Source organism: Motacilla alba, chromosome 2, assembly GCF_015832195.1.
Source record: "Motacilla alba alba isolate MOTALB_02 chromosome 2, Motacilla_alba_V1.0_pri, whole genome shotgun sequence".
NCBI lineage: Eukaryota > Metazoa > Chordata > Aves > Passeriformes > Motacillidae > Motacilla > Motacilla alba.
The window spans coordinates 111,144,332-111,168,499 of NC_052017.1; the positions used below are offsets into that span (position 1 = coordinate 111,144,332).

General features: G+C 35.4%; 1 protein-coding gene across 13 annotated transcripts in view; it reads left to right on the plus strand.

Moving 5' to 3' along the window:
* SNTG1 (syntrophin gamma 1) overlaps positions 1 to 24,168 on the plus strand; it is a 321,662-nt gene that overhangs the window by 149,636 nt on the left and 147,858 nt on the right. For 10 of the 13 annotated variants that reach the window (XR_005256059.1, XM_038129566.1, XM_038129568.1 and 7 more), the window contains 2 exons: positions 11,773 to 11,827; positions 20,912 to 21,046. Coding sequence is in view for 11 of the 13 variants with exons in the window: in XM_038129566.1 (XP_037985494.1) it covers positions 11,801 to 11,827; positions 20,912 to 21,046 (162 nt within the window). In the remaining 2 variants the exon portion in view is untranslated. Of the gene's footprint in view, positions 1 to 8,634; positions 9,404 to 10,287; positions 10,316 to 11,772; positions 11,828 to 20,911; positions 21,047 to 24,168 lie in introns of those variants that run through there. The other 3 variants (XM_038129570.1, XM_038129572.1, XM_038129576.1) reach the window with 3 other exon arrangements.

A 24,168-nucleotide genomic window follows, 5' to 3' on the forward strand; every position in this document is an offset into this window, starting at 1 on the left:
TTACTTTTTTTTTCTTTTGACATATTACAAACTAATCATGAAAGTTTTTTCTCCCATTTTTTTTAAGATGTGCCCTCTTTTTTTAATTTCTTCCACCATACTGTAAGAATTCAAAATAACTGTGAATCTTGATGGATATTTACTACTTGTCAGTCCCTATCATCTTTCCCAAACCATACTCATGTTTAAGTGGTAGGTTAGAAATTCTCACAGCAATACTTTCAAACTCTCACGATATTTTTTAGGTCCACTTTTAATGATTGTTAAAACTGCTGCTTGAAGACTGCTTCTGTTTTTACAGAAGGCATTTAGAAGAAGAAGAAGAACCAAAAAACAAAACAAAACAAAACAAAAACTTTATTAGTTTAAAACTAGTTTAAACAGCAGGAAGATCAAATATTTCTCATGGAGCGAGCCATTGTTTTAAGCAGGATTTGATGGCTGTTAAACCATGAAGAAATGCAACAACCTGGAAGTTGTGCTGTTGCTAGGAGAGGCAATATCAGCAACACATACACAAAAAAAATCCTAATTTTCAAAAGAGAAACATTTCCCAAGGAGTGAAACACTCTCTAATATCTTCTTTAGCATTCTAGTTTTCACCTACTTTTAAATCAGGCTCAGCTAGCTATGCTTTATGAAGAATATTTTAAAATATGATCAAGTATCACAAGCAAGGATTATAAAACACTTTTGAATCCAGAACCATCAGAAAGGATTCCCTCTCAATGTTGATTATTATACTTCACAATTTTTTTCCTGGTAAAATTTCAAGCTCAGATAAAACTGCTTGATACCAGGATTTTTTGGACCAATTTTTACTTGGGCATGTTTATCAAGTGGCAAAAGAACATACATTTGGGGTTCTCTGAGTAGCAGAGTCCTTGAAATTAAGTTTGCAGAACTTCTGCTAAGGCATCATTTCTCATTGTCATGTATATGTCTCAGATTTAACTTGTCTGCTGTTTACTCCAAGTATGTCCTTGTAGTTTACCCTGATGGCATTGCTGTCACTTACCCTGAAAGCAAGAGGCTAGTCTTTTCCCTGGGCTATGTGGTCGTCAACAGATTCTAAAAATAGTATTTTGTTCTACTGCATGATCTTAATTTAGCTGAACTTCCTGCCTTAATCATTCCTTTGTGACAGGTTTGCCAAATCTCAGATCCTCAAACATGCTGTACAGCCTCACAACACCCATCTTTGTTTCCTGCATCAGTGTCTTGTGCTAACATTGACTTAATTTGCCTTAATTCATTGTGTCACTGGACTTCTGTACAGAGCTTGTTCTCTTTCCATATCTCTCTTTCACTTTAATATTTCTAAAATGATAAAGAATGCTTTTAAGCAATTGTGATTTAGATGGTGCCCAAAACTGCATGTTGAAGTAATTTGTTTTCAGTAGGCATGTCACAAGCAATGAACTTTGATAGTACTGGAAATCTTGTGTAAAGATTTCTAAAGTAAAGCCCAGTTACCATAGCCATGTGACTGAAAATGCAGGGGAATTATTTCTTAATGCATCTCTGACCTTCTTTCCTCAATATTATTGCTTATAGTCAGCTAATCCCTAAGATTTAAATATACTTCTCTTTTTCCAGTTTCTATCTTTTGTGACCCAAGTCAGCTAGAAGGAAGGAGAGAGGGAGAAAAGAAAACAGTATGTAAAGAAGTTAGGTTCTTCATTATACCTAAAGTACTTTCCTTCAGCTTACCAGTTATAATTAGCATAGGGAATACTACTGATGAAAAAAAAAAGTAGCAAAACTTATTCTAGCGAAAAATAATGTGTAATGGGGAAATGAAATTAATTTTTAAATGTTTCCATTTTCTCCTCCTTCGCATTTATTTCTTTCCTTGGTCTCCTTATTAGCTATCTCTTCCCTCTTCTATCATGTTTTTCTCTTCCTGTTTAAGGCTTTTTCCTCTTTCATCAGTCTTTTTGGACTGGCACTGTGTTGTTGTGTTACTTTCATTAACCAAGTCTCACTCTCTCTCTCAAATTTTGTTCCTACTTCCAGTACTTTGGGGGAAAATGCCTGATGGAAAAGAACCCTATAGCTTCGTCTAGTTCCCCACAGGATGAGGGAATGGAGTCTTTAAACTATAACCTTTCAATTCCCTGAAATAGATTTTAAAGTGAATAAAGAAATTGTGACCTGAAGTCTGTCCTCTGCCCTAGTCTCTTGCATGAAAGGCTTGCAAAGTAAAAAGGAAGAGCAAAACTCCTGCTTTGCTTCAGTGCCTGTGTCTGAAGTCCTTTGGTACTATTTAGTGCACCAATATAGATAGCCATCTACTATACCAGTGAATTTTGGTGATATAATTGGAATTTTAGGAGTTTGAGTCCTATTTGATATCAAGACTTATGTTTAAAGTCTTTCAGATAGGTTAAACATTGGAAAATTACTGAATTAAGTAATGGTATACAAATTTAGGGCATCATTTTGTATGCTGTATGACTCAGTTTCAGTTACACATTCACAATCGTAATTTTCCACTGGAACCCACTTTAAAAAAAAAAGTTGACATAAAAAGTAACCTATGATGAGGTGTCTTTTGATACTCTCAGGGATAAACACTTCAAAGCTGTCATTTGGGCTAATGTACTGGCTGTTACATTCTGCCATTTCTTGTGAGTTTCCAAAATATGAAGTTCCTAGGTCATGTTTATTATTATCAATGAAACTGGCTTCTGGTATTGAGGAAATTGCATAAAACAGCCTACATCCATGGTTTTTAGCTGTCTTTTCCTATGCAGTAGTGTGGCTGTGAGAAAACTGTCTATTAACCTTTTTCTGATTCCTGAGTCATGTAGCCTATTGCTTTGGAGATTAGTACTTGCCACGGACTAAATCCATGTAAGAGTCTGTACTAGCAGCTTAAGAACAGAGACAGTAAATTTGCTGACATTGCTTAATTTTTGCATTCCACACAGAAATACTGGTGTAACACTACCATGCCTGTGGAATTTGGGTCTGATTTTGGGTGCATTTCCCTAGAATCAAGTTTTCTATGGTGGCTACAAACCTTCATATCCACTGTCTTGAAGGTTTTCTTCTTCCTCATCCCTCAACATTCCCAAGGAAGCAAAAGCTTCTACCATTTGACATACCCTAACTCCTTTCTGCTGACCTACAAAGTTTTAGATTCCCTTCCCCATTCTATTCACTGTACTCCTGGTAAAACCTTCGCATCATGAATTCAGCATCTTCCAGCCTCCTTGATTGTATAGTTCCCATTCTCATTATCTTTTTTCATCTACATTTACTGGCATGTGGAAGACAATCGTAGAAGAAATTAGTGATATTAGTCCCACCTTTATTACAAATAAATGTGTCCAGGATTTTACAAAAAAAAATCCTAATGACTTTCAATGTTTGCTGTCTTGGCTTTCAGTGAGCCCAAGAAGGCATTAAGTAAAATCTAATCTGAACAGTAGTTAATTATATAGAAAATTGATAACCAAAATGAGGAATTCCCACAATGTGACTGATTAAATAGGGATGCTGCTTACAGTTACCCACCCATGTGTGCCCTGTGCAGATTTCATTGTGTGGCAAGTCAGTGTTCCTGGATCAGCACAGTTTACCACTAGTCAGTGTTTGTGTGAATTTTGTGTGATTGTCTCCATTTCTAAAAGCGGAGCACACTGTTGTTATTGGTTTTTTTCTGCCTTACTGTGATAGCCTTATAGCAGGATTAACACCCTGCAGGATAGGGATGTGTGGACAGCTGTTATGACCATTTCACAATCCAATTTCAATTCACTTCCATAAAAAAGGATTTTCAGTGAGGGGGGCCGCTCTCACAGAGATATTTTCTAATTAGCTGTGAAGTATTTCTCACTGGCTATTTAGTTTTGTTTGTTTTAATTATATAGTGCTTTAAGTGCTGTGTTTTCCTACGTGGCATATTTTGCATATCTCAAGTTGCCTTTTTATATATTTTGACAATGTACTACTGCAGGAGTAGTTTGACAGTAAATAAACTTGACTTGATGATATTACAACAGCACTGCTACAAATTCCTGCTTTCTGTATTCCAGAGTAGTTAAAGAGGCTTTTGCTGCAATCATATAAAAACTCAAGTGGAAGATCTAATTATTTTGATTAATTTTGAGCCAAGTTGTTCGTGTTTATTTTCTATATGTACGGAATTCTTCTATGAATCTGCTGTTAAAAAAAAAAAAAAAAAAAGGAAAGTGTTGAAGACTATGCAAACAATGATCATGGTATCTCTATTGGATAGAATTTCCTAGTTCATGCACTGCATTATTCCTCCTTCCTTTGCTGGCAACTCTTTGAAATAGGTTACTGTTTGGGGGTTTTTTGTTTGTTTGTTTGTTTTTTGCTTGTTTGTTTTTTGTTTGTTTTTTTTGTCCACTGGGGTTTTTTACCTTAACCTGAGGAAGTATTTTGTATACTGGTAGCCTTTATAAGTGACTTTTCAGATAAGGCAAAACTGTAGCAGCAACTGCAATAAACCTTGGTTTTTCTCTCAGTTACAGCTATGCTGTCCCAGGGATACAAAACAAATTCATAGTTTTTCTTGGTGACCACTGGAATTGAATGCATGCGTGTTGTAATAGGAATTCTCAGACAGGAATATTGCTGTTGATTATAGGACCTGGTACTAGAAGCTAAGTTGCAGTTCAGACTTACTTACTTCTAAATCTGTCAAATGGTCAGTTAAACGCATTGATTTAAATATTTCTATGAAATTTTTTTTTTGTTGACTTGATTATTTATGGGAAATCTGTAAGTTCATATTTTATAAAAGAAAAGAAGGGAAAAACAAAACAGTGAAGAAAATCGGCCATATTCAAGGATCAATGATCTGACACAGTAAACAACAAGAGCTTGTCTAAGCAGCAGTGCAAGACAGAGATGCCTTAGTCCACTTTAAATAGGTAATCTGTGGTGTTGCTCTTATAATGTCCACAGGTTGGGGGTTTTTTTGGGTTTTGTTTTGTTTTGGTTTGGTTTTGGTTTTTTTATTTTTTTTATTCTCTGGTATTTTACCTAGGTGAATCTGATACCAGAGTGCAGTAATTTGAGTTCAATGTCTCTGCAAAGCAATGACTCAAAGAGTGTTGTTTACCAAAAATAAGTACCTGGTTTCTTCTCTTTTTTACTGCTTGCACTGACTCAGTTTTCTTCTATAGGTTGTCAAACTGCCTCTCTGCCCATTTTCTTTGGTAGCTTCTAGTCATATTCCCCAAACCTTTTACTTCTGATAGCCCAATTTTATTTCAGCAAAGAAACTGACTGCAGTTGCAAAACTGATGGTGGCAATTTTTAATTAGAAAGCAAACTCCAAATAGCAATATGAAAATGCGTACAGAAAGGTAAATTATGCCACTTGTTTTAGTGGGTTGCTGTGATTTCTGTTACCATCTCAGTGGGAAGGACTGGTAAGGTCTAGTGGCATTACAAATATATCACATTGTGATACATGAGTTGGTAATGTAAAATAGACAGTTTTTTTGTTTTGATACCATAAATTATATAGTATATTATAATATACTATAATATAAAATAGAAATATTATTTGTAATGGTCAGAATTTAATAAAACAGAGCAAAAATATTTTTACCTTAGTCAATTAATTTCAATCCCATCAAAATAAGGAAAGATCATATTTAAATATTGGTTTGGTTATGGGATTTCAAATGAACTTTTTTTTTTGTCCTTGGTCAATTAAAAATTACTTATTTCTATTGTTTTTCATTGAAGTTATTGAAACTTCTGAATTTCTCTGAGAATAGATTTTGTAATTTCTTTCAGTTATTCTTACCTGGTAAGTGCAAGCTCTCTCAAGCCATACTGGCGTTTGTGATTCAGACTTTATCAAATGAGCAGAAATGATGTTATATCATTTGGAAATTCCTGGTTTGCACTTTCTGTGGTATATGGAAAAAATTTAGTCAGTTGAAAAAATGGAAATATGTGCTTCTTTATACTCTTGTAAACTGGACATAAAACATATTCATATTATTTTAATTCAATAATCTGTAATAAGTCTGACATAAAGTCATTTCTTCATTTAATCGGGTTACAGTTTTCATTATTCATTGCATATTATTATTTTAATTTTTCCTAAGCAGGATATACATATTTTAAAAATATCCCTGTGAGTGATTATTTTTACATTAAGAACTGCAATTAACTCTGGAAATGTCACATGCTTATATATATGCAGGTATAAATATATTTGTCAGGTGTTCATAAAGGATCTAAAAATCTGAAATAAATACTTCTCAAGTATTTACAACCATTAATTTATTTGCTAACCTCCTTTAGGACACTGATAAAAAATTTTTTTTGTCTTGTTTCTTTTAACTTAAGTGAAATCAAAAGATGCAATACAATGTGGAAAGTCTCACTGAATTATTCGCATGAGGCATATTGCCAGGGGTATGAAATTTACATTTGAGTGTGAAATATTTGCATTGGCAGAGGAGTGCCAGTATGTCTTCTATACAAAAATTTTGCGTTGAGAGATAATGGAGGGAAAATCCAGACTGCAGTGCCGAATAGTCAGAGATGAACTTCTCCTTATTTATGACAAAAGGCATTGTTATTTAGGAAAAACTGAGACATTTTCTAAATCATGTCACAGTTCATGCAGCCTCCAGAGCAGTGAAGAATAAGGAGACATTTAGTACAAGCCTGAGCTCTGACATGTGCGCCATCCTCTTTGAAATCATGTACATAATTGTGTTTAGACATCTACTGAATCACCAGAGGGTAACATTGGAAAGGTGAGAAACCAGGCAAAAGATTTTTTTTTCCCTGACAGCATTCAAGACTTTGACCCAGAACCAAACTTTCATGCTCCAGTTTGCCATAGTACATTTCACATAATGACATGCAGCAACAACCCACTGCCATTTAATATCACTGGTTTGAGATTATTCTCTTCTAATACTTCTTTTCTTTCTGAAAGATTGTGTGTTGTGTTGGTTTGGGGTTTTTTTGTGGATTTTTTTGAGATTTTTTTGCCATTTGCAATAGCTTTCTTTTGCCAAGCCAGAACAGACTGGGCAACTTGTTAGGCCATTTTGTGAGTGTTTTTTCTGGGGGACACTAGATAATTGTTGATGCAAACATCACTGAATAAACAAACAGAAGCCCAAGAAAATTCGTTCAGTTAATAGTGCCTTCTGGATCACTGAATATGGAAAAATTGTTGTTTATAGAGTGAATCATTAATTTGGCTTGCATATTAAATAGGCTTGCCACTAAAACAATAAATTATGACTGGCAGATAAATACCATACTTGTTTTAACCAGGGTAAAATGAACAAAACATTAAAAACCATGTTAGTTACTAATTGCCAACTTCAATTCTTTTGAAGCATGAGCTTTGCTAAAAGCTGGACATTTTGTTAAAAAGCTTTGTCAGGTAATTATTTTCCTTCCTGCCAAAGAACTGCACAGGTTTGCTGATTCCAAAGTTCATCTCAGTCCTTGCACTATCAGGTAGATTGAGGTACATATAGCATAGGGTCCTCCAGCTTCTTGAGCATCCTTCTTCTAACATTAATTTATTAAAACTATAATTCTGTGCAATGGATATACAGATGCCTCTTCATGTATTGAACTTTGTGAGGAGGTATGAGGAATTGCTTGAGACTGTTGCCAACTCAATGAGAAATTTTTCAACAAATGAGTCCAATATGTAAATTACTAAAAATCATTATGTTAACTGAACATAAGTAACTCAGTGGTCAAACAAAATATAATTCAACTGTGCTGGAAAGCAATAACTGAATGAGAGTTTATTAATCTGCAGTTACTCAACTGCTCCTTTGATTTACTGTGGTGTCTGCATGCCTCTGACCACTCTCCAGTACCAAACACCTTGTGGCAAACTGGATGGAATAGATTTGGATTTGAAGTAATGTATCTCCTTTTCCAGAAATATTTTTATTTCCTGTAAAGCAAAAAGGACTAGCTATGCTGTATGTAAGGATAATTTCTAAATCTATTTTACGTATTTATAATAGAGAAGGTTTGGGGTTTAATTTTAATTATTGCTAAAAAAGGCCTTGCAGAGTTACAAATGTATGTATGTTTAATTTCCTAACATGAACATACACAAAAAGGGCAGATATGGTTTTCTTCAGACTTTTTTACAATGAAGAGCCCAAAATATTTTGGCAAGAATAGAGGCAGAAGGACTTCAAAAGGCAAACATTAGTTGTAGACTATTATCATAAGTAGTTGCTGATCTGTGATTTCTGCCTTTGAAATGTGGTTTTAGTCTCTTTCCCCATTAGCAGTTCAGACATTTGTCAGAAAATAAGAATTTCTTGTGATTTTTCTCCATCAAGTAAGACATATACAAGTGATTTACAGTGCTATCATATGCTAAATAAAATTGCATTTGATAATGCAGAATTTCTCCATACACTTGTTATTTGTGCATACACTGTTGTATTCTTACTTTGCACTAGTAACTTTGAGAATTAATTGTTTCGTACTATCAGTAGTATTTCATTTGGCTTGTGGTATTTCCTATTCTTCACAAAATGTCTCTTCTTGATGTTGTGCGCACAAGAAATTTTCTTATTGTTTGCTATCTTTTTTCATTGTTGTGTACTGGAATATTCAGTCATGGAAGTACTTTGTGAAATTACATCTATTATACCACTGGAACATGACCTGATTTATTATAAGAAGATCAGAGCATAGCTCAAGTGCTCAGTGCATTATCCTAAATGAAGCTCTGTCTCTGAGGTCTGCCATAGCCCTCATCTTTACTGTTATGTTTTAGCCATTGATTTCCCTTTAGAACACAAATGCCATAAAAATACTGCTTGGTAAATGTTTCTTCAGTATTGAATAACTGCTTTTTCTGCCAAGGGGGTGTCAAAGTCTCTTCCCAACCTGTCTGTCACACACTGTTCCTTTTACATGCATCAGCAGAGGTCAGCTAAATAGGTCTGATAACTCAGTTTTGAGGGAGATGCAGATTGCAAGTCAAGTTGCAAGGACGGCAGGTAACTTTTCAAAGCTTGCTTGTTTATGTATCTTTGATTGCAGTGGTTCCCAGCCCCTTTGGAGAGAGGCACACTGCTTTTGGAGCCTTCGTTTCTCTGTGAGTGATACATGCTATTCATGCCTCCCTCTGCGCCTGCAAACCAGGTTCTGTCCTGGACCTCCTGTTTCCTCTGCTCCTCCTCAATTCAAAGCCACAGGCAGCTCCTTTCTCACATTCTGAAGCACAGTTTGTCCCAGAGCAACCTAATGGTGGGGAGGGGCAAAAAAAAAAAAAAAAAAAAATTATCTAGGCTGAAGGAAACTCCTGTGAGAGCTAGAAAGTTGCTCAGGTGAAAGTGGCTGTGATTTGGAGATGGGGTTGCAGAGATTAGCCAGAAGCTTATCACGGATATCTGTAAGCAGTGGGTTTTACAGTTTATCATTTTAATTTTTTTTTAATTTTTTTTTTTTTTTTTTACAGAATTAGACAATCAGTAATCATTGGGGCTTTTACCAGCATAAGATATAACATTTCTGCATGATGCATGATGTGTATTCCTGTAATTTAATTATCTAGAGTGTTTATTTGGGGTATAAGGGCTGGAAACAATGACATTTCTGAGATTGTTTATGAGGTACTGCACTTTGTAATCAAACCTTCTGTGTGCTGTTTGTAAAACATCAAGTATTTTAAAATTGCTGATAGTTGGAAAAAGAACATTGATAATGGGCTGACATTCTCTGTGCAGCTGCAGATGAGAATCAGTAGGAAATAGAGGGGGGCAGAAGCAGTGGCAACTGTATTGCAAAGATTAGGTACTGAGATATTGCCTGCCTGAGAAACACATAAACTCTCTGCAAAGAATTTTATTTTGTGTTGAGAATTATGTAGCTCCAGCTTTACATTTTAGACAATATTTTGTTAGTAAGAATTCTTTTTTTCTCTGTGATAATATGAATATTTCTGAATTAAGTAAATAAATGCATTATACCTAAAAAACAAGAATAAAAAAAAGTAGTCATACTGAGTTATAGAAATGACAAGGTTAGACAAGGTTTAGATCAAAGAATAGCTAAAAGAGAATGAAAATGGAATTGTCATTGACTGTGGAACCAAAGTTGCCCAAACCCAAACTTTGAAGAACTTTTATTAATAGGTCAGAACATAGCACAAGAGAATAAACTTTTTACTGCAGTTGAAATTAGTGACCTGCCATGACCAGGGCCCAAGAAAGGAGAGCGCTGTGCATTACTTCAGTTTATGTTGCAAAGATACATGCTCTTATAGTTCCAGAAGGCTATGAAGTCCTCAGAATATTTGGCTAAGGTGAGTAAAGTCTCTTTTCGACTTCAGTTTATTCAGCTGGAAAAAGAATTCATAAAGATTACAAGGAAACATACTTTGTAACACAGTGGCCGACCCACTAGAGAGAAAATCTTTGAAACAGTAATAGTGACCTTGATTTTATGAGCGTTTTTGATAGCAGAATTACAGATACAGTTCGTTATTGGATCTTGCTGCTCGTGTAAAGCAGATAAGGAAGGAATGATGATGGGTTATTTTAAAATTTCTGAATTGTAACATAGCCAACATAGGCTATCTCTGCTAGATATTAGTCTAGAGAGCAGGCTGTGAACCAGGCAGAGCTCAATAAATAGAGAACATTAACCTCAAATGTGTGCTGTTCAATAAAACTGCATTCAGGCCAGCAAAATAAATCAAGAGACTTAATGAAAATATTTTATTATTATTAAGAGGTTTAATTGTAACTATTAGGTCTTAAATTTTTGTACTATGTGAGGAATTTTGAATTTTGTTTTCAACTTAGGCTAAGGCTGCAAATTTTGGATTGGAACTTCAAGTACTATACAAGTAATGGCAAGCACATTGTTAATGCAAAATAGTAATAAAATACATGGTGAAGAGAATTTTATTATGGGATTTTTTTTTTCCATGCATACATGAATGAATGAAACTGCTGTTTTGCCCAGGACTGTTTTGTGTTTCCTGAAAATGTTACTGACCGATGCATGAGTGTTTCTATTGCAGACCCAGCAGCAGGACACTGTTATAGCCTCTGCTAACACTCTGTTCCAGTGGTTTTATTACATAAATAAATGAATGCATAAGTGTGCATAGTGATGAATACACTTTAAGTAAAGGCCAGGCAAAGTAATAATCTCAGGATTTGGTGTGACATTTTGCCAGCACTCACACGTATTCCTGACTTTTCTAACATTTGTTTTTCAAACTCATACATATTTCTGGAAAGTAAGCACACTGTTAAATGACAGTGGCTTCTGCGGAGAGATTAGGTACATGACAAAAGGTACTGGCGAGTGATGGTTTTTAATTAGGGAAGAAAAGAAAAAAAAAGGTTTTTTTAAAAGAGGGAGTGTTCTGAAGAGCAACACTTAGTTGTCTCTATTTTTGTTACTTTTGAGTATACTCTTACTAATGAAAAAAAAATTTGAAAACAAAAAAGAAAGAAGTTTCTACTTGCAATAAGAAATGTATGTTTGAATGTCCTGTGAAAGCGAGGAGGTGGTGGGAACACAAGCATTGCTTTGATTATATTCAGTGAAACCAGGTTGTGTACTTTATAAGAACAGGAACAACTTCTAACATCTTCCTAATCCTGTTGCAACTTTGATCATTTCTCCTTTTAAGCAATGGCTATAACTGGACCTAGCAAAGAGAAGTGCAGTGGCTCATCTCAGACAGATAACTTTTATGTTTTGCTATCTTTTTTCATTCTAATGAAATCTTTCTCTCCATTTTAGACAAATATCACTTGCTGTGTCATAGCACATGGATTTCAGGACCGCCTGTGAAGAGGTAGGATCAGATTTTTTTTCCAATAGTAGAATGAAAATCAATGAACTTTTAATTCTTTTTGTATACAAGATACTCCCCCCCCCCCCCCCCCCCCCCCCCCCCCCCCCCCCCCCCCGCCTTTTCTTTTCTTCCCCTGAAGTTTTAGGAATTTTATAGTCAAATATTAGTTATTCAGCTGATCATTTCATGGTGGCAGATGGACTTTGTAGTTGAAGATGGAAGAATTTGCGCAAGTTTATTCATCACTAGACCTCACCTCTGTTCCCGTTTACCTCTTTAGGCACAACGTAGGTGCAGACAGCTACATTTTGTGTGAGCTTTGCTCTTCTTGAAATTGTTTTTATCTGAAAGCCTGTACATGGAGAAAAATGTCAATGGAGCCAGGAATTTGTCTGGTGCTGCTCAGCAGAATCAAGGGGGAAATTTAGAAGTGTGGGAGAAAAGGGGGTAGGGAGAAGGGAAGCTGTGAAGATGACCAAAATGAAAAACAATTCCATTCAGATTTAGTGAGGTAAGAGAGTAATTTATGCCTAGAATCAGTTTCATAAAGTCAATCCAAAGTACTTCAGTCCCCCTCCACTAGAGATTAGGAAAGTGCTTTCTGTGTTTATAACAATTTGCCTTAAAGAAAGCAAATAAAATGTATTTGTAGACACTAGCAAGGACATCTTATTTACTCAGTGATTGTCTGTGTACAATTGTTTTAATGTGATTTTAACAACTTCAGCAATTGAGACATGGTGAGAACCATTTACACCAAATTATGTAATGATTTTAATGCATTATTATAATTTAAAAAATCATAAAAATTACCTTTACACTGAAAACCACAAACAGCATTTAGGAGGGCAGGACTGGAAACAAGAAAACTGGCTAGAACTTTAACTGTGACCATGATCCCATGAAATAATAGAAGTGAAGGGATTGGCGCAGCACTAAAATCAAGAACTAACTGCAGATATAACCAATTGTGACTTGAGAACCAGTTGGAATAAATTAGGGGAGAAGAGAAAATAAGCAGACTAAAGAACAATAAATCATGACAGCATTCTGAAATGAGTAGTAGGGTCAAAAAGTAATACTAAATTGAGCCCTGCCTTTGGGAAAGAATACTGTAATGTTTTTCCAGGATGGTATATATCAGGCTTTAATACCTCAGAAGATGCCTGCATGGTGTAAATTCTATAGCAGTATATCCCAGATTATTTGTGTGGAAGAAAACGTTCTTGCTAATCTTGAGGTTTGGCTTTTAAAATAGAGTATTTTCAGTTGGAAGGAGCCTGCAATGATCATATACTCCCACTTCCTAACTGCTTCATGGCTGCCCAAGAGTTAAAGCATTTTATTAGGGCATTTTGGTTCTGGTTTTATTATTATTATTATTATTATTATTTCTTTTTGAATGCACTTATTCAAGTAAAGAGGAAGATGAGTATTATTTTCATATTTTTTATGTTGTTATTCTTTAAACTCTGTAGACTACTTAATGGCAATTAACTTCACTCTGTGTCCAGCAGACGTAATGACAAGAGCAGCCACAGAAAGACAAGTAGGCATAAGAGTCCTATCTTAGCCTTTACAGCGCAAGTACACTGACATATCTGTGTCATTCTGTATCTAGTTTCTAATGGGGGCATTGATTTCAAATTTAGCTCTTTAAAAATTGTCTGATTTGCAGAGCTTCCATGGTAGACAAGGGAAGAAGAGAATGATTCCACCCCTCCTAAAAAAAACTCCATGATATGGAGACTGCAAAGAAGAGTTACTAAGAAGTTCTTGATAATGGCAGTAAAAGCTTTTGTGAAGCATCTTGGCTGTCTTATCTTCCTCTTCCTCTTTTTGTTTCCTTTCATCTGCATATCCTGGTGCTATAGCCCCGCTACACTGCAGAAGAGCTGAGATCGCTCTCCAAAACTGGTGAATGCGGCTCAGATTCTTGTTAGTACTTCCATCCTTAGTAATGGCAGTAAATGGTTTGAGCCGAGTTTCAATTAGCATAAAACCAAAATTTTCCACATAGATGCACTGAGGCTAAATCATGTTTTTCATGGTGTCCATGACATACTCGATTTTTTTCCCTCAAATGACTTTTCATTCTAATTAACTGCTGCTCTAGTGCACTGGAAGTCTCTGAGGGAAATTTAGTTCTTTCATAGTACTGATGCTTTCATGCATCCCTAATTTCTTATAGTGTCTACTATTGAGATTTGGTTTAAGATTTGGACACTGAAATGGTCTTGTCTCCTCATAGGTACCTGCATTTGCACTTTGTGCCCAAGATGCACAAAGCATCTTTCCTGCAGCAGATCTGATTGGAGCTGTCAGGGTTATTATAATGAGAGGTTAAATGCAGATATATAGACAGGTAGAGTTTGTTTGCAGTCTCAAAGTGATTTCTAGTATTCTAATGATTATTTTCTTCCCCAAGCATCTTATCTTCAGGCTGTGCTGCCTTTCAAAGCACCTTAAAGTAGTTTTAGTCTGCAGGAAAATAACTTCCATGCTAGACAATTCAAATGGTGCTACAAAAAGAGGACATCTTATACATATACACACATTTTTTAAGGGAAACTACCTGCTATCTGAAGAGGTGATTTTTTTTTTTTTTTTTGTGCATGGCTTCTCTGCTTGCTACATGTGAGAATTTTTTCACTGTTTCCTTTTTCATTTTTCAGTATTCCATGCTCTTTTCCCTCACTGATCAGCAAATAGATCCATTTTTTTGGTTCTTCTATTTAACTATTTCTAAACCATAAGACTATCCAGCTCCTCTTTTACCCTTTATCCCGAGCTTTTTGAACTTTACAAGAGCATAAATCATAGAGTCACTGGGTTCTTAAAATGCTCTCCTGTACTCACTTGACCTTATTCTATATTCTGAAAACTATCTCTTGGAAGATAACCTCAGTCTCTGACATAATACTGTCCTCTGCAGTGAAAGTATCCTTCTGTTGAAATTGAAGACTTGGGATGATTAGAATGCATTAGAACATCTTCCCCCTATGATTTTTTTTAAGTTCATCTTTTCCATGTACTTTATGAACAAACTTCATTAGCAGCTTTCTAACTTTCTGAAATCTCATACTTTACTTCTAATAGTTTGGCTTTCCTCCCCACCCCCCCCTCCCCCAGTATAGCATCAAACTATTAATAAATTAATAAATAACATTAATAAATATCCCATTCATTTTCCTGCTTACACTCTATTCATTTGTTTTCACAGAAGTGTCAATTGTTTCTTTGAAGGATTCATTTGAATTGGTAAACTGTTTGTCCTGTGCTTTATGAATTCTATAAATATTCTTGTAGACTTCACAAGCTTTATAATTTGATATGTTCTGTTATTCAAAGGTATAGTGACCTCTATTTCAACATCCATCTAGTTGCAGGGCGGGGGGGGCCTTTCCTGCAACAAAACGTGTTTTAAATTTTAAACCATGTTTAACTTCCTTGTGAATTTCTTGCCCAAATATCGTTATAAACATTTATTATCTGTTTCTAGTTGCCATTTTCTGATTCACATGTTTCAGACTAAGCTGATGCTTTCCTTTGTTTATAAATTCTGTTAGATAGCAATGCATTGGGTTTCTGGGATTTTTCTCAAATGAAGCTTCAACTCATGATTTAACCTCACAATCACATGATAGAAAATGACTCATAATTTACAATATCTCTTAGAACGCAATAGGTGAGGTGAATTTGAAGAAACATACATGTTCTCACAATAGGTTTCAATTTTATATTACCTTACCTCTTCTTGGGTTCAACTCCATAGTCACAGTAAGCTCATTGGCAACTCAGACATCAAAGTGGCATCCTTTCAGTGTCAGAAAAAGAAAATTTTCTCTCTGAAAAAGTACTATAGCTTAGTAAGAAGCTCATAGATATACATATTTATGTCAATATATATTTTTTCCAGATGTCTAATTTGCATTTTGTATTGCAGACAGTTTGAAACAAGACTTTATAAGAATTCAGTCTTTCAATAAAATCACTTAGAAAGAATACTACAGCAAATACTTACCTGGCAAATACCTGACAAATGAAATTAAAATAAGTTCAAGTCCACATTTGGAATTTTTCTGCAGTTCTTTCAGACTGGAGTGTACAATTTGTATGCAGGAATGGACTTGCTGTCCCTTGGATTGGAAAATGTTGGTATCTGATTGAAGAGGCTCTGAATGACAAGCTGAACACATCCTTGTGTGTCTGGGCTGCATTCCAGTTTTTGACAATATAAGGGCTTTTCCCTTAAACTAGCAATACCTCCACAGAATGTGTAGCTGGACTGTCTAAAAAACATCCTATATATGGTTCTGACACATATTCCTGCCTCTTGAATCCATTGCTATTACCTTCTTAAATCCAATGTCATTACCTCCTTAAACCTCTGATTCAATTTCCTTTTTTATTATTATTACTTACAATTGTGAAGCAGTGACAGGCATATCTCCAAATATTCAGAGGTCAGCCTCAGTTCAAATAAGTATCCAAAAGGGTAGATAATAATCTGAAGGAGCTAGGTACACATTTAAGGCAGTTTTGCAACCCATTCTCCTTACTGCTATCATATTCTTGATAGTAGAAATAAATTTCAAGGCTTAAAACCAAATTGCAGAGGCTTACTTTCTTTTGGGACATAACAGTCAAAGTAGAAACTAAAAATCCAGGTCACCTTGCATAGAAAATATGCTGAGTTTTTCCTCTTTCTTGCTTCCACTTGTTCATGAACTAAACTATTCTGGGATATTTGTTGAAGTCTTCCTGCTGATATGAAACTATGAGTAGCTAATCTAAATAAATTGTTTTATTCCTGTAGGGCCAAAAACATAGATAAAGTAACATTAAGAAGAATATATAGCCATGCTTTGAAAACTAATTACAAGTATTTAAAATGGCCTGAAAGACTGAGAAACTCTATTTGAAAACAAAACAAAGGAAATGTTTTAGAATTTTTTTCCTTGTCATAAATGACAAGAAAAAAACCCAAAGACATAAAATGAAAAAAAAAAAGACAGAAAATCTGCAAGCAGTCTTGTATAAGCCAGATAAATTTAAAAAATATTTATTTTGGAAGTTCTGCAGGAAATTTACTTCTAAATCAACAGGTACATTTATTAATATTTGTTCTGCAGTATTTATTTTGGTATGCGTTTTGTAGGTACCCTGCTGCTAGTATAAATGTAGGAACTGTAGTTTTCATGAGTATTTTCCCTGAAATTATTTCTTAAATATTTGTGAAGACCATTTAAGAAATGTGGAGTGGTTTTTTTGGTATGTAAGAATTTCAAAATTCCTTTAAGGAAAGGAATCTTTTGGCCAGATCTTTTACACAGCCCCTATGGATGACGTGCTGTAAGTCAGGGTATAATTTTTAAGTGGCCTTTTTTCATTCCTTTGTTGCTAGTAATGATCAGAGTGTGACCATATTCTCTGGAAAAGCAGTCTGCCTTAAGGGCTCTGCTCACCTCTACTGTTCTCTGGTAGTGACCTGAAGCAGAAAGTTCACCACAGACTGGTGTGATGAAGCAAAGGGAGATCAGTTTTCAGCCCCTCTTGTAATAATATTAGTTCAGAACTGTAAGAAGTTCCCAGGACATCAGCTCATGCCACATCAGTGTTCTTATCTAACTCAGCTTGAAACTGTTTGGAATGAGGTGACAGAGGCAGCCTTGTGTGGGTGCAACATTGACTGCATCTGTTACTTAGGTACCACTACCTTCCTTCATCACTTTGCTTGAAGCCACAGGCTCTTCTCTCATATGGAAACCCTTTCACCTCCTTACAATGCTTCCATATGCATTCCTTAACACACCTCCTCTGCTTTATAAAAATGTACAACTTCAAACACTCACTTTTCTTCCCATCTTTGCAGCACAGCAGCCCAACTCTATCAATAAGGTGATGTTCTTGGTGATTTGGGCTCGATCAAAGTTTACTGGCTTGGCAAGCTGTTATCAGCTGAACTCTGCTTCTCTCTGCATGTTTGCTGTGAGGTGGTGCAGTGTACCACACATTTGAGCACAAGGGGATGCCTTGCATGGCCCAGCAGCTCAGCCAATGAGCTGTTTGTGTCCTGTTGCTGTAGGACAGGAGTAGGGCTCAGCACTCTGCCAGTGATATGGGAACGCTTGGAGGGAAAAGTTTTATCACAGACTCACATGGAATCTCTTAAAAATTGGTGTCAGGAACAAAAGCCAATATTAGCCATAACTCTGCACTCCCACACCTCATGCACACCAATACACACATGTTCACGCCATCTAAGCTCTTCATATGTAAGAGAGGGCAGGGCTATAGGCTATACAGCTGATCAGAATAATTTTGCTGGGGCCACGTGAATAAAAATGTTGATGTGTGCAGCAGTGTAGATGAAAGTACATATACAGGTTGTGTTCCCTAATTTCCAGCTCTGGAACAGGAATTCACATCTTTATTTTACTCAGGTTGTGGAATCCTTTGAAGAGGGTGGGTGAGAGTAGCAAGAAAGAGGTTTTAACAGACAAAAATGAAACAATTTAATTCCAGTCTTTGTTCTCAAGGTCTTCTTTTGAAGTTACCTAATGAAACTCAACTACATGCTCCTCTTTAACATGGTTAATGCAGCTGTCAGGTTGGAGAGGGAAGGAGCTAGTATAATTGAAGATTTAATTTTGAACTGTATTGTAAACTAGCTTTCATAAAACTCAACAACAGTAAAGTGGTTCATTACATTTTAGAATGTCTGATGTAAATAAGGTCTCTGAGTGTGTGTGATCAGTCTTTCCAAGGGCCAAAATATTTTGCTGTTCCCAAGCTTGATTTGCTTGTTCAGGCTGAATAAGCTCAGCTCATATGCATTTAGAAACTGACTTGAATTTTAATTTTATTCTAATGTCTAATTGTGCCTGCTGTGGTTGCCTCTAATTCCTACAAAGTAGCCCCTCAGCTTTTGCAGAAGGACTCTAGAGTTTTTTAAGATTATGGACCAAATCAGAAATGTTCAATCAAGTAAGGCAGCATTAGTATACCTAGTGTATGAAAGGCAGAATTTATTCTATTGCCAGTTATGCAGAGAGGAGGAAAGGCATATTGCAAGCTTTGCTGCAGAAAACAGGCATTTTCAAAGTGTTAGCTCCTTTGTTTGACCATAATTATTTACAATCCACATTGTTCAACTTCCATTGTCACTTACTGCTTCTTTCACAACTTCAAGGAGACAGGAGGCATCTTAGTGTGTAAAGGAGAAGTTCCAAGGACATGACCAATGTTTTAATATTGTAACCTTTTATGTATGATATGAGAAAATTTTTCAGTGAAAACCTCTGTGATCCATTTATTTTGTCTGCGCACATCAATCAGTTTCCCTCTTATCCTGTGCAAAAAAAAAAAAAAAAAAAGGAAACGTTAATATTAGAAAAATGGTGAAAATGGTGTAGGATGACTGTTGACTGGAGCTTCGACTAACCTCAGTGTGAGTTCAATGTATAGAGCTCTTAATTCTCTTTTCTTCTTGTTGCCTAGATTAAAAAGAATAAAAACAATGTCAGTGCCACTTTCAAAGTCATGGCTGAATTATAAACATTTGCTCCTGGCATCCAAGAAAAAAAAATTTCCAAAGTTTGAGTGTTGAGTATGGAGCAGAAGTGACAGAACAGTTTGTCAGTGGAGAACATTATATAGAGCTATTTAAAGATTGTCCTCGACCTTTCCACCTCTTTTAGAGCCTTGTGAGAGAGATTTAAACTTCTCTATTGCCAGTGGCCTACTGTCAGTTCCATATTTGTGTTTGTTCTCTCCATGCTATGGATGTAAGAGCACATTATGGGGAGATCTTCCAAATACTCTTTTAAGCTCTTGTCTGAGAAAGAGCCCTCAGATTCAGCCAGGTCAACCTTGGCACTTACAGTTCAGAGACATACTTTTCTTTCCTTGATCATCTCTTAAGCCAACTTTTTACAGTTGTTGGATTGAAATCTGACCTCTGTGAAGATAGTGAAGGTTTTATTATTGGCACTGATGAGTCAAAGGTTTTCAGTACTTTTTAGATGTGAATTTTCATCTGAGTTACATATGTATATATCTATATCTATATCTATATCTATACCTATGTCTATATTTATATCTATCTATCTATCTATCTATCTATCTATCTATCTATATGTATCTATGCAAATACTTATGCTGATAAATTACTTGTAAGGCAAAGGTTTTAGATTGTAAAGCAGATTTGTAAGCAGGTTTCTCATATTAAAAAAAAATGCTCTACCAGTAGGAATTTTGTCCATTGATGAAGTGTTGCAGAGTGCTATTTTCAACATAACCTTCAGGGATAATTAAGTACTGATGGTACTTTCACGTGCCAACTTTTTCAGTGCTCATCCTCTCATGTATAATGCCCCAAAAGATGGTACAAGTAAGTGCTGCCGCAAAGGCACTGCTGGTTGCTGGAAAATCATTACATCTTTAGGAATCCTACAGAATTCCTGATCTTTAGCCGTAAGTGTAAAACACAGAAATGGAGCCAAAACTAAGTTACTACAGGGAGTTTTAGTCTTTGATTTATTTTCTCGTATTCTTAGCTCAGCGTTCTCATTTGAAAAGGACCATAAAAAAGTTAAATCCATGTTGTATTCACAGACAAAGAATAAATAGCCCACAACTGGGGTCATGTAGCTGTTGGTACTCACATCTGGCTCTTTTGGAGGTGCCATTATATGTGTTTCTGTGTCAAAAATGGTGCAATGTGTGGAGGATCAGCTTTTATTTCATGTCCAAGTGGGGTGTTTCACCATCTAATAAAAAGATGGAAAATAAGAGCACAGCTGATTTGAAGCAATTTGGAAGGAGTTTCACAAAATCATCATGGGTGAAATAGTACCCTATTATTGCAAAATCTGCCTTTAATATTTAGTACTGTAACATTTGTTCTCCTGTAGTCTAAACACAGTAAATACAGTGATCATTGAAAATAGTTTTGGGTATTTGTTAGCATGTTTATGGTGACTGTACCTATCTAGCAAGTATTCTTATTCAAAATATCACTTCTAATAATTCTAAGTGCTAACTGAAAATAACTTTTTTTCTTTATTCCCGCCGTTGAAGACAAAGACAGGGGTTTGTTTGCTGCAGGATGGTAACCAGGAGCCTTTCAAAGTGCGACTGCACTTAGCCAAAGATATTTTGATGATCCAGGAGCAGGATGTGATCTGTGTGTCTGGTGAGCCTTTCTATTCTGGTGTAAGTAGTTTTTCTTTCTTCTTTAAGATGTTTTTTACAAAGAAACAGCGCTGTGTGTATGTGTGTGCGGGTGCATACACACATCTTTATGCATTTGCTCCCATGGACTGGTATTTCATTTTATACTGTTTACACTAAGTGCTTCTTCTGTGAGTAAATATTAGCAATACTCACCTAAGAAGCAGCAATAAATATTAAGGTATGTACATGAATGCAGCACTGTTTCTCTTCTCTCACACTTGGGTATTGGAGCCAATGAATGTGGGAGGAATGACACAAGCAGTGGTTTTTTCAGGGAGTACAGATACCTCAATGTACTTATGTATCTGAGTATTGTCTGTGGAGTTGATAAGATAATTATGTCAGGGCTTTGCTAGTAGAGGAGACACCTTTTATCCTCTGTTGCTCGGGTTCCTTCCTGTGGTAGCCCAGCACTAGACTTTAGGAATGCTGTGAGAGTCACTAGCTTTAACAGCATATCATGTTAACAGAGATGGAGCAGCGGGATAATTTGCTTTATGTATTACTGTCTTTACATGATGTGTCAGATTCCTTATTTAAGCATCATATTGAATTTTGTGCATGAGAAACTACAATTATTTGGAAGATCTGTAAAATTTTATACAGAATAATACTGTAGGGTTTAGAGCTATTGTAATGCAAAGTTTTTATTTAATATTAGGAGATAGGTACAAAAATCATAGAAAACATTTAGTAGTAATTTCTACAGACATTTTTATAGATACTTTAATTATATGTGTTAGAGATACTTTTAAGATTTGTGTGAAACTATCATAAACATTCTGGTCTCCCTTTGAGCTAAATAAAATAATCATAGAATTCCATGTTAAATCTTGTGAGGCATAGTAGTGTGAAATCTTTTCATACAAATGTTTTTTTAATGCTATTATGTGTGTTTTATTACTTAATTGCTGCTGTTGCCACATACTTGCATCTCTAAATACAAGCACAATAAAAAGATGGAAAGCACAAATTAAAAACAAATTGGTAGAATGTTAGCAGTGCAAAGAGTGTGAAAGATTAATGAAAAAAATGTATCAAATTATCCTTTGCATGATTATGAATATCTCAAGGTGGATTCTTCAGATCTTTTCTCTGAAACAAGAGGAACACATTGTTAGGAGTCTCCATAGAGTCTGGGTTTATTTGCTTGACAAATCTGAGATTAGCTTCTGACTGTTTTATGCTGAACAAATGCAGTTTGCTAATACAGGTCTGTATCCTTTATGAGGAATATAGATGATCCTTTTACCAATCAGACTCCCCTGTTCCTCAGTAGACAGGACATCCAGCAGCCAGGATAGAAAGAAATTATGAGTTCAAGATCAAGCTGTAGTTGTTCAATTAGTAACATACACTGTGGCACCATTATTCCACCAACACCATTCTGACTTTATTTATTAAAAGATTTTATCACTCAGAAATATGACTTTCATTATTCTGCTGTAATATCTGTAATATCCTGCTGAACTTGTTATTTAAATGTCTTCATGAAATGCATATTAATTTTTTTCCCTTTTCACAGAAAGGCTTCCTCTTACAGTATTTCTCTCCTTAGTTTTGCAAAGGCTCTGTAGAAAATAATGGATTATTTGCTTCCCCAGTTAAACTCCCCCGTTATTTGCATATTAATGCATACCTCATTAACTGATTGATATTAGAGTGTTGATGCAGCATTTATTTTCCTGGAAGTGTTGTCGTTAGAGTAGTGACTTTTGAGCACTTTACTCTGATTTCCTTTAGGATTAAGACTAGGTTTTTTTAGCAGTAGGTTTATTCCAACTAAGGATGATTGGCATTTCACAGACAGTTAACTGTCCTTTTGTCACAGGTAATTTGAATAATCTGGAATCATGAACCTTAATTATATACTATAATCACAGAAGTCCCACAGGCTTCCTTTTTTTTTTTTTTTTTTCTATTTTTCCTCAGTTTTATTCCTGATTTATTAGGTTTAATTAATTTGTTTGTTTGTTTGTTTGTTTTTCCCTATGTTTTACCTTTTTTGGTTCATTTTGTTCTGTTCTTTCTATCATTCTGTATAATTGACTGCATTTATCTTTCTTTTACCTGAGTTCTACAAAGCAAAGGTTTTCATTAGCAGCTGACACTGAATGCCTCAGAGAATAAACTCTTTAAGCATAAAAATAAAATTTGTAACTGAGGAACAATAGTTTTGCTAAATTTTAGAGACAACCAGCTACAGTAAAAGTAATTTTTAATCAGTTTAAATAAATAATCTTTAAATAATTTGATTATAAGGTTTTGCTTTATCACGGCTGCACTGGTATGGAACGAAAGGCTATTACTGTGTTTCTAGTTCAGAACAGTGTCTCTTCTGTTTGTTGAGTCTGAATCAATTTGCATGCTCCTCTGTGTAGGACAGTCTTTAAACAGGCACTTAACGTTCCAGCAGCATCCAGATCTGTATCCTGCGGAATAATCTAAATAAAATCAATGGCTCCTTAGGAATGAAGTGCTGTTTAATGTGAGTGTATGGGATAAGGACCTAGTTCTTAATTTGGAACGCTTCCTTTTGGTGTTAGACAGTTCTACTTTCCAAAACTAAAGAGGTGAAGAGAAACATTGTTTCTTCTTTTGTTGTCTACAGTTTGAAGTAAAAAAATAAAATGCATAAAAGATTATGAGCAAAATAAATAGTGATATACACTAAAAAAGGAAAGCATCTGTTTCTTTAGTGGGCTGAAAAAAAATGAAAAGCATTACTAAGAGTCCTGCAGCAATTGTACCTATAGCAATTCCATATAGCATCAACCATCATTCAAATGATCATGGACTACATCTAAATTTGAGCATCAGTTGCATCAATAAGTATTAAATATATTTCTTTTTGTGTGCAGTAAGAAAGTCTTGCTTTCCAAGAGAAAGAAGTGTAGTGGGTTCAGCATTATGCTGCTAGCAGATAGCCAATGTAGATTTGAGCTCCAGTGCAAATGACCAAAAGTGGGATGAGAACATATTGTGTAACTCAAAGTGTGGAAGGCAGTGTTGTTACTAATCCAAATTAAATCCTTGCCTGTAGAGAGGTTTTATGTTATGGGAAGTGTAAGCCTCAGTTGGAGTGGCTTGTGTTGGGAGAT